Source organism: Parasteatoda tepidariorum, chromosome 6 (genome assembly GCF_043381705.1).
Source record: "Parasteatoda tepidariorum isolate YZ-2023 chromosome 6, CAS_Ptep_4.0, whole genome shotgun sequence".
Lineage (NCBI taxonomy): Eukaryota > Metazoa > Arthropoda > Arachnida > Araneae > Theridiidae > Parasteatoda > Parasteatoda tepidariorum.
In genome coordinates this window covers 66,807,295-66,822,369 of record NC_092209.1, presented here as the reverse complement: position 1 = coordinate 66,822,369, position 15,075 = coordinate 66,807,295, and the positions used below count along the sequence as shown (strand labels likewise).

General features: G+C 26.4%; 2 protein-coding genes across 2 annotated transcripts in view; both read left to right on the top strand.

The window, feature by feature from the left end:
- LOC107445576 (tRNA Selenocysteine associated protein) overlaps positions 1-15,075 on the top strand; it is a 363,438-nt gene that overhangs the window by 170,557 nt on the left and 177,806 nt on the right. The window lies entirely within an intron of this gene.
- Positions 1,993-15,075, top strand: part of LOC122269329 (gastrula zinc finger protein XlCGF57.1) — a 23,615-nt gene continuing 10,532 nt past the window's right edge. Inside the window, exons 1-3 of the mRNA XM_071181821.1 lie at positions 1,993-2,119; positions 9,653-9,772; positions 11,624-11,773. Coding sequence (XP_071037922.1) covers positions 1,993-2,119; positions 9,653-9,772; positions 11,624-11,773 — 397 coding nt within the window. The remainder of the gene's footprint in view (positions 2,120-9,652; positions 9,773-11,623; positions 11,774-15,075) is intronic.

Below are 15,075 nucleotides of genomic sequence, written 5' to 3'. Positions count from 1 at the left end.
TTTATATAGTTTAGTTACGTAAAAAATAAGTTATGTGACACTGAAAAATACTCTTTCAATATAAAAAAGAATAAAATCAGGTAGTAAAAACTGAAGGAATACGAAGTTTCTTTATACGATTTTCAATTTTTAGTCTTCTTTCCCTAAAAAGGGGGAAAAGACATAAACTGGTATTAATAATGAATATACTTCAGCTTCTGACTCTAAAGATTTCACTTTATACCCCCCATTTTTTTAATGTGCTTTTTTTTCTATTTCTGCTATTAAAGAATTGTATGGTTATATTTATTTCTAATCTGCTGTAATTTTACGTTAAAAAGAAAATCACTACAAGAAAGTGTTTAAAAAATACTAGCTTATCTATTTTAAGAAATAAATACAAAGAAGGAAAAAAATTGTAGAAAAATTTCGTTGTCAATATAGTCTTTACGAATTTAAAAATTTTAATAAAAAATGCTTCGCTGAAAATTGAGGGAGTGTCACAATTCGATTAGGCGGCAAAAGGAAAGAGCTTGTGCGGTATCGCTTTTCGTTATACTGTTTGTAAAGTACGTGTACCTCGTCGTTAAAATTATACAAATTATAAATAAACTGTAAACAGCCGAAGCATTTATAGCGCCATCTATAATTAAATCTTTATGTTGGAATTCAATGAAAGCTATAAGCAATGTTGCAGAAATCTCTGGTTCCTCCATTACAATGAAGTAAACTGAAATAAGAAAGAAAAAAATAATATTTGTGTACATTTGTAGTTAAACAGAAAATAATATTTTGTTTAATTTTTCAAAAATAATGCCTTTTTACTGTTAAGTTTATATTATAACTGCCGAAAAAGCTAATTCAGATTATATATGACAGCATTCATACCATGTACAGACGTGCCAACTTTTAATCCCTTCCATTATCATTTTTCCCAGTGGTATTAAAATGGAATTAAAACTTCAATTTTAAGCAAACTAATACGTTGTATTTGAAAAAAATTAAGTTGACAACCATGATAGTAACGCATATTAATATGTAAGCTTAATTTTTGTAAGAATAGTGGTGATCAAAATCATTTAAAAATTAAATTTATAAAAGAAAAAATAGTATGTATTTACTACCACTTTAAATATGAAAATAAAATCTCCCGCAAAATGCGGGAGAGTTGGCAGGTATGCATGTAGTTTTGTATTCAATTAAAATAATTCTTTAATTATGATTTGTTTTAATCAATCTAACATCGTTTTGCCAATTAATATTTCAATATTTCCTTCATAAAACCAAAATTTTAAATTTCTCTTTTTGCGAAAGAAAGTTATATTGGAAGTTCTTGCTTTCATATCAACAGTGTAGGTACTTTAGTTCAGAGGTGTTCGTTTCATCGTAATTGTTACAAAGTTGTTCACTGTTTAGAGTTAATAGTTATTAAGTGTAAATTTCTTTGCTCATGCATGAAAGAAATACTAGTGTGCTTGTGTACATTATTACATTTCTATAATGTATGGGATCTTGAAACATTAACTTGAAGACAATTAGGAAAAGTTCATCTTATTAATTTAGTGTTGATAATTTTTACCATGCATTAAAGTATACAATTCGACAACCAACTATAAAAAAAAGTTAAAAATGTAGTGAAAATTTTAAAATGTAATAGCATGGACAATTGTGATTGCTGTTTCCTGACTTAAGCACATTAAAAATATGTGTAGAAATTTTTTTTTCTATGAATAAATATATAATAAGTAAATGTAAGGAAACATTTAAAATAATATTTATTTGAAAATTAAATAAATATTTTTTAAAGAATCATGTCTAAATTTTGAAAAAAATATTATGGATTTTTACTTTTTCATTGCAAAAACATCTTTGAATCACTTATATTTTTATATTATTTTAAGTAAGACCATATTTTGTAAGCACATTCTTAGTAATTTCAAACCAAAATTCTTGTTTGTGATTTTAAAATTTATTTTTGCGTGCAATGGCAATAATTAAAAAAAGAGGATAGTAATGAGTCAGTTCTTGGACACAAACAGTTACGAGCCAGCAAACTTGTCTGCTTGCTTACAAACTGAAAAGTTTATTTGGTTTTTACCTGAAGAGAAAAGTGGAGATATTCTTTCCGTCTCTTTTTGTTGTAAATTTACAATTTTGTGTAGAATTCAAATGTTTGAAAACAAGCTTTTTATTTTTATACACAATATCTACCCTGTGCTGTACTAACAGTATTTTTTGTCACTTTCTAATCAGAATAGAAAATTATTTAAAATATAAATTTAGAAATTGAAAATTTCATAGGGGAATTTTAACCCCTTAACTGCCACGGGCATAAATTTACGTCTCGGCCAGACGATGCATTAATTGCCGCAGACGTATATATACGCTTTCCCAAAGTACAATGCTTTGCATTGCGCTGCTATAAATAGAACTACACCCCCTACTTCAGAATGCAGTAAAATGACCTTGAAAGTGTTTGCTTTGCGAATGTATTACTAATTTCGGAGGAGGGGGAATGGGAAAAGGATGTAATATGGAATAGTGATATCATATTAATCGCTTGCATGTCTCTATTTGAGGTTTATTCTTTTTTCGCTTTCGTTTCCCGTGTGTATTTGTGCTTTTTACTCTTTCCATCAACGTCTTCAAAGAAAAATGCATTGCAAAAATGTGCCGTTTGTTCAAGAAAAAAAAAATTTGTCGCGAATCCCGCTAACAGTGCAATGAATGTGATGTTGGTTTATGTGTCCAACCATGTTTCAGGATTTATCATACAACAGCTAAGTTTTAACATCTTTTATATTGTATTTTTATTCTTTAATTTAAATTATGTATTTTCTTTCTTTCCTTTTTCTCTTCTTGTAAAAGTAAACTGTTTTTAAATTGCAACACGTGCATCATTTTCCTCCACCTAAACACCACATAAGAAAGTGCACTTGAGCGAAAAACAGTGGCACTGGGGAGTGAATCACGTAAATACAGTTAAGGGGTTAAGTAGGACCATATTCAGTAAGAATGTTCCCTAAGTCTATGAATTGTATTTTATTGTTCTTTAAGATGAAATTAAAATTAAAAGACTTTAACCCTAAAAGAAGTGAAAAACTTTACTGTTCTGTAAAGAAGATTGTTCTTTAGAACCTGGAAGTTATATTTTATTCTACTTGTGCTCCTATAGTGTTTATTGACTCTTTTTGTGCTTGGGACAGCAATTACACAAAAGTTGGGGACATATATATAATGATGTGTAGAGCAAAATATGCACACAAAAATTTTTTTAAATATTGATTGTACATATTCAAGTAGACAGTCATAATATATCAGATTATGCAGGCATTTATCTCATTAACATTTCTATAATATAGTAAGTTACTTAATTTCAGAAATATGTGCTGGAGGCAAAGGACAATGTCGATTTTTTACCTAATATATATACAGTAGGGAACCAATTATCCGGAACGGTCGGGACCATCGCTATTCCGGATAACTGGTTTTTCCGGTTTTCTGAATTGCTACAAAAAGCCGTTTTTTTTATTGTTAANTTACTGTTCTGTAAAGAAGATTGTTCTTTAGAACCTGGAAGTTATATTTTATTCTACTTGTGCTCCTATAGTGTTTATTGACTCTTTTTGTGCTTGGGACAGCAATTACACAAAAGTTGGGGACATATATATAATGATGTGTAGAGCAAAATATGCACACAAAAATTTTTTTAAATATTGATTGTACATATTCAAGTAGACAGTCATAATATATCAGATTATGCAGGCATTTATCTCATTAACATTTCTATAATATAGTAAGTTACTTAATTTCAGAAATATGTGCTGGAGGCAAAGGACAATGTTGATTTTTTACCTATATATATATATAATTAAAGTATTATTTAAATACCAATTTTTTTCTTTTGCATGTTTTTTTTCCTACTCTTTGTGAGTATTTTAAGCAAAACATACCATTAAATATTGGAAATAAATATTTTAATGGAAATATTACTTATGGAAGTAAGGGTTAAAGAATCCAGAAATTTACACACATCGTAATATTTGATGTTTTTAAGGAATTTTTAATATCACATTGCATCAGTAAATTAAATATACTTTTTTAATGCAATGTTTCAAAGCATAATTTCTGCCTTTTTCTTAGCCATTTGTATATTTTTAAAATTTACAACAAATATGCATCTATAATACGGAGCAAAATTTTCACTCCCCACCTCCCTATTGGCGATTAAATATTTAATGCTTGTGAGAAATTTTTTTTTTTGTGAAATGAAAATTTTTTTTTGAAACTATCATTTTTCCCGAGTAAAAGTTAGTGTTTACTCGTTATAGATCAGGACTACAGAAACTCTTTGAAGCCTGAAACTTTGCTTAGAATTTTTATGAATGGACACTCCTTAAGAACCAGCAGAATGAAAATGAAGTGATTCCCTATGCCGACATACTCTGAGAGTATCCATAATTACTAATGTACAATTCCACCATTACAGACGTAACATTTGTAAACTTTATATGATATAACATAGTTAAAAATCATCAAGTACTTTTTATGTTTTTTGTAGGACTAACTCATGGAGTCTTTTATTTTCATTCTTTGCAGATGACTGTATTCAATTTTGAAAGAGTAAACTTATTATGAGATTTTTGTTCTTAAAATTGTTTTAGGTGGTTTATTGCAGTTATATTTTAATATTCAAGTTATAGAAAGTATATAAATATTGATCTAAAAGATTATTATTAAATTTTTTTGTTGTTGTTGCACGAATTGTTTATATTATTGATGTTATATATTTTTTTCTCTGTATTTTCTTATTGTTTCTCTAATAGTTTCTATTTTTAATGTATTTTCAATTTTTTGAAATAAAATTGCTTCTGCGAAGTAAGAAACATTATGAAATAAAAGGTTTTTTAACAAAAATTGCCCCACTTATCTGTGGACTCGTTAAAATTTCTGGAAATATAGTTAATATTTTTATTTATGATAAATGTCAGTCAACATATTACTAATGAAGACTATTCTACTTACAAATAGTGCAGCTTGCCTTTAGTCAAGTATAGAGCTACAATACAAATTAAAAAGTATATCCCTATACTCGTAAATTAATGTGTATCTTTTACTAGGTTTCTTAACTGTAATTTACTTGACTTAAATTTAAGTTTGATGTAGTAAATAAACATTGTTCACACTATTTTACTTTTCTTTCACTTGACTTAAGAAAAAAATTATTTCCTTTATTGTAGATTGAATAATTGTAATAGAGTAAATTTAAATTGAATGTGAAAGATGCTTAATTTTCTTGGAAAGTAAGAGGAAAAAGATTTCGATTTATATAGACAGGAATTTTATATGGAATTAACTGTCCATACAAAATAAAACTAAAATTCATCCTAATAATTAACTTATTAAAGTTTTATAACCTCTTTTTATATTAAAACCACTTTAATAATTGTTTTAAAAATTATTTTATGCTAATCATTAAAAATACTAATACCTTCTACGTAAGAAAATATTTGAAAATGCTGGTAAATTTATTTTTTACTCTTCATTACTGCAATCATTAAAATAATTTTTATGAAAAAATATTTCTCTCATATTGCATTAAAGTTTACTAGTAACGAAATATAAAAAATAATATTTTAATCAAAATACTGAAAAAAGTTCCCAACATCCCTCTTTCAAAAAATAATAATAATAATTTTTTTTACGGTTAAGATGTATTATATAAATTACTTTCATCTTTAAATCTCTTAACAACATTTATTTTTAAAGTAATTTAAATGAAAAAAAAATTTAAGTCTTTTCAAATTGGTACCTCCACATTTTGACAATTTAAATTAGCCTGTAGATATGATAGTATTAATACAAAAGTTGTCTATCTAAGCGTACCTAAAAGTTGCCTATCTTTATTTTTTTTGAAAAAACTTTTTCTTTCATTTGCAACATTTATGATGCCTAAAAATGTTCTCCAACCTAATGTTTTTCTTGCAAAAAAGCTAATATTTCTCCTTATTTAATGAAACAAATGTATAATGTGGTTAATTTCTATAAGAACTTATACAAATGAGAATTGTTTGAATAAAATAATGTTTCTTTGATATGCACGANATAACCTCAAGGTTCACATGAGACTGCATTCTGGGGAAAAACCTTATCAATGTAGAATTTGTGGTGAAAAATTTGCACAGCACTCTGCATTATCTTACCATAAAATCAAGCATTTTAAAGAAGGATACTTATAATTTATAGCTTTTTTTGTTTCTTATTTCATTTTTATTTAGGCCTAAATTATAGATTTTTAATCAAGCATTCTTAGGGTTTCATGCTACCATTTTAATCGGTGACCCAATTATGCACACAAAGCAGAATCTTGCTTTCTTGACCTGGTGCTAGTCAAATCAAAAATTCTCTTCATTTTTGTATATTTTTCTTAAAATTTTGAAGGTTTCTGAATAAAAGTCTCTCAATTAAAGTAAATTTTTTTACTGAGCAGGGATCTGTTTAGAAGAAATTTGGGTCCGTTAACAGACCCTTCACAAAATATTTTAACTTAAAAACGGACCCTTCACAAATTTGTTTATCTTCATTATTGTTTTGTTAATTAAATAAACCCTTCCCAGGGCAGAAAACAAAAAAGATGGATGTAAACGAATTAAGTTTCGTCTTCGGCAGACGATTCTTCCATTATTCGTCCAAAATGAATATTCTGCGGTCAGCAGTATAGGCTAAATACCAAATATTTGTATGTTGCATTTCTAATTTAGAAGCAGCAATTGCTGTTTATTTTTGAAATTTTTTTTTTAATTATAATTTTACAGTGCTGAGCATGTTCTTGTATCTCTTTACAGTTTAAAAACTCCTTAAAAAAGTTTTTTGCAATAACCGGACCATATTTGCACAAATTCGCAAAAGCAGGACCCTGGTTGAAAGAATGTGCTTAATTTTTTCACAATTTCATGAAAACCGGACCTTTCACAAAATGTCTGGACAGACCCCTGCTAAATCTATTGCTTATTTATGCTTTAAAATGAGTATTACTAAGTAATGAAGTAAATCTCATTTATATTAATCAGTTTAAGGCTTTCTTTTCTCTTTTTTTTATTTTTAATATTCTATTTAGAATTTTTTTATTTTTAAGAACTCTTTTTTTAAGATTTAATAAAGATTATGTTATGTTTATCTAAAATTGATTCAATATCTATCTCTATTCAAAATTTTCAGTTTAATATCATAAACATAATTTTTCCATTTAAAGTAAATCATAAATGGAAAATATTATTAAGAAAATATATAGCAGTTTATTAAAATTTATGATTGCTAGTACAGTGTTTGTATTTTATGGACTATGAAAATTCTGTGTCAAATATATTTTAGATACTATACAATGGTTAAGATGAAATTAATAATTTGTAGAATCTCTTTTTTTCTCTCCTCTTTTTACGTTGGCAACTGCGTAAGTGTAGCTCATATATATTGTATAATGTTCAAGTTGCTTTTATGATTGAGAAAGCTGTTTGGATTCATGTCAAATTATGTATATTTGTATAAAGTGTTCTTATTTCTCTGTTCCAAGAGAAGAAAAAAAGGATTTTAAAGAAAAAAATAAGTATTAAATAGTACTTACTTATAGAGAAAGTCTATAACATAGGCTTTACTTCAATCTATCAAATGTTTGTTTTATTATGTTGAAGCAAAATAAATTTTTCTCTGATGCTTGGAATTAAATTTGAATTAATTTTACAATTGTTGAAAAGTATTTTTTGTTATATTATGCTTCAAAATCTTTTTCACTGAGTAAAAAAAAATTGATTCTTATTATAAATTATAATCCAGCTTTTATGTAAATTTTCTTATGAAATGCAGGGTGCGTACAGACTCCTTATACTCCTTTTAAATAAAAAAAGTCTCCAAGGAATACTTTGAACTACTTAGAATTAGTCCTTAGAAACTCCTTAGCTTAGTGTGTTGCATAGATGAACTAAGTCCACTGATGAATTTGCTGTCCAAGCAGGGAAACTAAATGATATGACTTAGCTGTCAAAATCTAATAGTTTAAGTAAAACTTTAAAAGAAACGAAAAATTAAATTGCAGGAGTTAGAAGAAAAAAATAACAGCAAATAATTTCAATTTTACATGTTACAAGCAAATTTAATCAATAATTTTCTGAGATTTTTTTTTCTCCATAAAATGCCTTAGATTTTCTTATGTATTCAAATTTAAAAATATAAGATTGGTAGGGTTTTACGTTAATCTTTAAGCATCTGTACTTAAACAAGATTTATTAAAATATTTGAAACTGGAAAATGTAATTTATGTGTAAAAGTGATAACTTTATTTATTTTTCTTGATGAAATTTGACAAAGTCAAAATTTATTTCAAAAAAGCTGGAAAAAAATATGCAAAATATATATTTTTGCAAGTTCCTTAAAATAACTTCTTTTTAATTAAAAAAAAAAACTATCTAGTTATCTTTTACACAAAGTTTTTAAATTTTTGATAAGTCCTTAAAATTTTGAACTCCTTGGATTTCTTCTGATCTCTGTATGAACCCTGATAAAATGTTTTTCAATTATATGGAGAAAAGATTAATGGTAAAACATGTAATGCATGCACATGATACGATCAAATTGTGGGAACAATCTAATCTATCGAAAAATAGACTTCTAATTATACAAGTATTTATAGTAGGATTAAAAACTAAAAAATTATGAAAAGTATATATACATATACAGTTAAGCCTCAATATCAAATACTACAATCAATACAAATACAATCAAATACAAAACAAATACAATCAATCACTAAAAATTTTGTGGCATCAAACTTCAGGCTTGCAATATTCAAATAATTTTATCAAAATATTATACTAATTTAGTCAAAATCATTACTGTACTAAAATTTTAAAGTTTCTATAAAATGCATTTACTTTGAGGGGAAAAAATGCAGTTACTACAAACAATATTAATATTTTTCTTCTTTATTTCATTCTAAGTATTGTTGAAATCCATCAATTTTGCCATTTCCTTCTACTGATATATGTCTCCCTAATCCCCTTAGGGGCCGTTCAAAAAGTTCGTACATCCCGAAGGGGGGGAGGGGATTTGCTATTTTGTGCGGATTTGTACGATGGGGAGCGGGGAGGTATTATACAAAGTGCGTACATTATAAGCATACACCAAATTTAAATTTGACTTTGAAGAATAAATTATTTTAAATTAATATTCAATTTTATTTAAAGCATAATTATTTTAATTTTTATGAAAAAGGGGGGGAGGGTGTTAAAATTTCTCCATTTTTGTGAACCTACCTTTTGAACGGCCCCTTATAGCGCACAGCAACTGCTTTTTCATAACTATTATTTTTTGCCTTAATTAAAATAACCTTTTTTTCCCCTTCATGTTATCGATGCACATATATCTTAAATATTTATTTCTCTGGGATTGGTTTATTCAAGAAACTTCTTTCAAAACATAGCAATCTGTTTTTCAGTTTTCAGAAATAATTCATAAAATTATTAGAAAAGGGAAAAAAAAGACTGGCGAGTTAAAGATTAAGAAATTTTTTTTAATTCTTCAAAAAATTAGAATGATTAATTTTTTTTAATGAAAAATATCTTTTTTACTTAGTGTATTTAATTTTGAATAAACAGAATGATATAGTTTATTTCTTTTTCAGATTACCTTATCCAATCAAAGCTAATGGATGGCGTGACAATTTTTTTCTGTTCTCTATGTACTTATACAACTCCTTATAAATGGAACTTGAAGACTCACATGTTGACTCACACCAAAGAACGTAAATTCTCATGTCCAATTTGTCATAAATTTTTTAGTTTGAAGGGAAATCTTAAGACACATATGGCAATTCATGCGAGAGAACAATTATGAAAAGGAACAAAGTTTTTGTTTTCTACTTTACATATTTTGTATATTTTTTTAAAGGAATTGATGTTTTTTAAAATTTTGTTTCGCAATTTTATGTCGAAGTGGCTCAGTTGATTTCTTATATTTGTTCTGTGTTGGTGGAATTATAAACAATGATTTTATGCAGCTTAGCTCATAATCATGCAATTCTAGTGTATGGTCACAAACAAAATATCTGCCCATATAAAATTTCTGAAACTATCACTAAGCATGTTTTATTTAGGTTTGGCAGCTCTTTGACTCATAAATTTGTGATATTATTTTTTTACTTAAAACATTTTACACCTCTAAGTTTTTATTTTCTTACAAGCTGCTGTTATTAAATAGCTACTGTATCTACAGTAAAATAGTTTTACTGTTAAATAATTTTTAATGTTTTATAAGGTATCTTATTACTGTTCATTTTATAGTTCATTTTTCAACAATATACCTTAAAATTTTTTAATTTTATAGTTGAAATGTCCCTTATCATACGAGGAATATAATAGTTAATGTAAGAAAAAAACATTTTACACACAACCAAAAATAACTTTATAAATTGACCTCTTATATTTATAAATTTCAGCAATTTCTCTTTTTTTTTTCTCTCAGTATTTGTATTGAAGTCAACTGTATTTCAATGAAATATTTTGAACAAAATAAAAAATTTGCTTTCATAATAAAGTACTATAATTATAAATTTTAATGATGAACATCTTTGATCAAACCTAATGTAACTTTAATGACACTTATTATTTACTTTTGCATTTAAAATTGATGCTAATATTAATACCACAAGGCATAGTAAAATTTAACCATCTTAATATTAATATTTTATGATCTTTTATATAGCTTTACTATCTCTAAAAATTGTTCTATTGTTAATTTTTGCTACTTGTATGGCCATTGCATAAAAAGAAATATTTCAAATGATTATAATTCTTTCATAAAACTAGCGTAAAAAGTGATTATCAAAAATATCTTTGATAGATTTGAGTTCTCACCTAAAATCAATTAGCTCTTTGTCTCAACCACTGACCTTATTTTCTAGAAATCATTCTATATTTTAAGAAATTCTAATAATTTAGTTAATTACATTTTCTTTCAAAATGTTTAAAAATTACTTTTTTCTATGTCATGTAACATGCAATAGAGTTCTCATCCTATCACTATCCCATCTTGTTTTCTCTCATCTCCCAACTATTATTGGCTATGATTTTTGATCTTGTTATGTTCTCCAACCCTATTGGTCAATCTTTTTATTATCTTGTGTTAACTTGTTTAGGATTTCTTCTGCATCTCTGTTTCTCTTTTTCATCTTGTGTTTTGTTACTGAAAAAGGTGTTTCATTGTAGTACTGAAGCGATTGTATGTCTATTTATATGATATTTGTGCTCTAACAATTTGAAAAATCATTTGATGTTTAATAAACAAGCAGATAAAGTTTGTTTTTGCGACCAACTTATGACTCGATCCCTAGGTAACTTTATTTAATTGAAATCTATCCTTTGAATCTTTATAATTGTATCTAAGCACATAAAATATAATATATAATCATTTAATAGATCGAAAAAATTTTATAATTTTTTTAAGAATATGTATTGTTGATGTTTGATTAGTATAAAAATTCAATACATATGTTCTCTCATGGGAATTATATGCATTTTATAATCATTTGTCATCACATTAATTTTTATTGATCCTTGATGTTTTCTATATCCTATAATGTTTTCTTTTTCTTTAGGTTTTAGCAAATTGGTCAATACTACACATACCTCTATGAAGGGAAAACTGTATAATTGTTTGCTGTGTCCTTACAAATCACCATTTTCTTGGAATCTGAAAAAGCATGTGTTAGTTCATACTGGAGAACGACCTCACTTTTGTAGCATCTGTAAAAAATCTTTTTCACAAAAAGAAAATCTTAAAGCACATTTGATTAGAAAGCACTCAATTTTTTTGTAGTAAATTTGCATAAATTTTGTTTCATAATTTACAGCAAACAACCCAAATTTATTTTTTTCAACAATCGACTAAAAAAAGTGCCAACAAGTATTAAAAGGGAAATAAATTAGTCAAAGATTTCGACTATTTTTTAAATATTTTAAAAAGTGCTTGTCATTTTTGACCCAAAGTATTTAAATATCATGTCATGCATTTTTTTAAAAAATTTTTTCCTATTACTTGAAAGTTGCAAATAACAAAGCTTAGGTGATTGAGAGCTTTTTTACCCAAACAGCATTGAAACACGTCTTAGGATAACAATTTTCAAGCATGATATCATATTGCTTAGTTATTAGTCAAGAATAAGAAAGATCTGAATATTTCCAAAAATATAATAGTCAAAACGCTAGATTGGACATTGAATAAATAATGTATAATTTATAGAAACGTTCATTCGCTTTTCCTAAAATTTATATAATTAATCAGAGGTAAAAATATTTTATTTGAGAAATTTCATTTTATCTTTCCCATCATTTTTATAAACTTGGTCAATATCATGGTATATAACAATTCTTGCAGTGCTGAATTTGCATATCTTGAAGTATTTATATAAGTAAAGTAAGTCTTAAAATTCTTGACATAAATCTAAGTTAAAGTTTCATTTTTTATAGCATGCTTGTTTTACTCATACATCTATATTTTTTACTACGTCTTGTTATATTTAGGCAAAATTCAGTATAAAAAAAAGTAGCAGATATCATTGAGCAAAATTGTCCTATGCAGTTCTTCCGTAACTTAAAAGCTTAGATTGTATGTGACGTCAAAAAGTTGTTTTTGTAGTAATTATAAGCATAAAACATAGTTTTTTATTCTCCAAAATTTTCTTCTATTCGAAATCCGTATGAGGATGTGTAGTATTTTGCCACATTTTTGTTGTTTTAATTTCATACTACTAAAAAGTAGATTATTACTAGGTACCAGAGAAAAAATAGTGACTAAGTGCTATCTTAGTTTAGTTTATTATAATTGCACTTTTGTTTTGAACCGCTTTCCATAACTATATAGAACTGTTTATCAAATAATTTTTTGTATGCACAAACAGAAATGTTTATGAAGTTAGTTTCAGAATATAAGTCCATATATCGGCCATGTAATTTTTGAGTGAAAACTTGATTTCAACTGTTTCATTTCATTATTTTTTGTGTGCTAGCAAATTAAATTTCAAATATTTATAAAAAAAAAATTTTGGCATTAATACTTTTTAAATTGTTTTTTTATTTTTTTATTTGCTTTTGTTATGGTTAACTATTTTTTGTCAAATTGACATAACAAATCCTGGAAAATTATCTTAATTAAATTTTCTTTATTTGTATATGTTCCTTAAAAAATTTATTAAGGAAAAGATGTGCTTTAAATATGTGAAAAACTTAAAACTGTATCTTGTAGAAAACTATAAAAACTCATCCTTCAAAATCAAAACATTGCCTGGGCATGACAGCCTAGAGTGAGCCTTGGCCCCCTAAAAATTTCGCTATAAAGTTCTCTTTGTTACCAGATCTTGCTGGTCATTCTATAAATCAGGGGTCTGTCTAGATTTTTCTGAAAGGTACCTATTTTGTGAAAATTTTGGCATAATTTGTGAAAAATTATATTAAAAAGTCAACACAAAAACATGGTAAAAATATAGATTTATCGTTTCTTAAGGGATACAAAAATAACATTTTAAGAAAAAGTATTTTGTGAAACTACCGTTTTTCCTAAAGTTGAATTTGTGAAACTACCGTCTCACCTAAAATTGAATTTGTGAAGGCACCGCTAAACGGTAGTAAATTCGGCCTGGACAGATCCCTGTAAATGTAGAAAGTTAAATATCTGACCTCCATTATCTGTACTTTTTCTCATTCCTTTAAACAATTGCTGAACATCCTTAGTCTTTTTTTTTTTCTAAATATTTTGTTAAATTTTTCACAGGATCCATTAATTATCTTTGTTTTTATTTTAGTCTCTGTATCATAGAAGTAATTATATTTTAAATGATTTGTTTATCACTTTAATTACTTATTAAAAACAATAAAGTTGTTCTGAAAGAAGTACATTTGTTTTATAGTTGCATTATTTGTGAATTTGAGTTTCTTATACAGTAGGGAACTGATTATCCGGAACGATCGGGACCATCGATATTCCGGATAACTGATTTTTCCGGTTTTCTGAATCGCTACAAAAAGCCGTTTTTTTAATAGTTAACCCAACTAAAAAAAATTTTTTTAAATAATCTTAAAAAAAAAGAAAGAACGATGAAGTAATACACTAATGATTATTTCCAAAATTATGGTAAGGTAAACATCTTTCAAAAAAGAATGAAAAATCCTAAAATCTTATGAGGAAAAAAAAATTTTTTTTTTTAAATGGCGGAAAAACTAATTGAATTTCGTTCCGGTTTTTTAGTTTTCTGATTTCCGGATAACGGGTTCTGTACTGTACTTGCAACTTATTTGTCCTGACAATATTCTCTTTGAAATATCAATTAGTGTGCATTTTTAACAATTCTCTTGACTTTTAATATCAATGAGATATTTTATGACCTATTCATGGAAATATCTCAAAGTTATCTTTATAATAAATGTCTAAAAGTGGTTATTTTTCTAATTTTGTTTTACTATAACAAGATTGAAAAGCTTAAATAAAAAGTTTCAATAATTTATAACTGACATAAAGCCTCTCATTCATAATTCCAGTATTTAAAAAAATAGGGTTTTAATCAATGTTTATTTAAAAAAAACTTCTATGGTTAATAAATTTATAATATTATACCTTATTTATACCTTTTAAGGATAATATTCTAAATTTACGTAAAAGCATATCCAATTAACATGAATGTGTTGTATTTGAAGAAGGTTTTGAACTAATAATTCAATTTAAGAATGTGACAGAATTTGTTATAGATTGGAAGCAATTATAATTCCTTTATAATATTTAGTGTTCACTTAAGTTTTCTAAAATTTACTAAGAAATGTTCAAACATTTATCTGTTACTTTTCTATGAAATTAAAATATCCTAATTTTGCATCTAAAAATTATTTCTCTTTTAGTGTATGTGTTACTGTCACTAAACCCAATCCAGGTAATAAAAGAACTTTCAAGAAATTGTTATTCCATTGTATTATAGTTGTAATTCATAGTGTTTTTTTTTATGTTTTTGGATAATAAATTTACAGAATGCTTCATTTCATACTTCAGTTGGCAGTGCTGAAT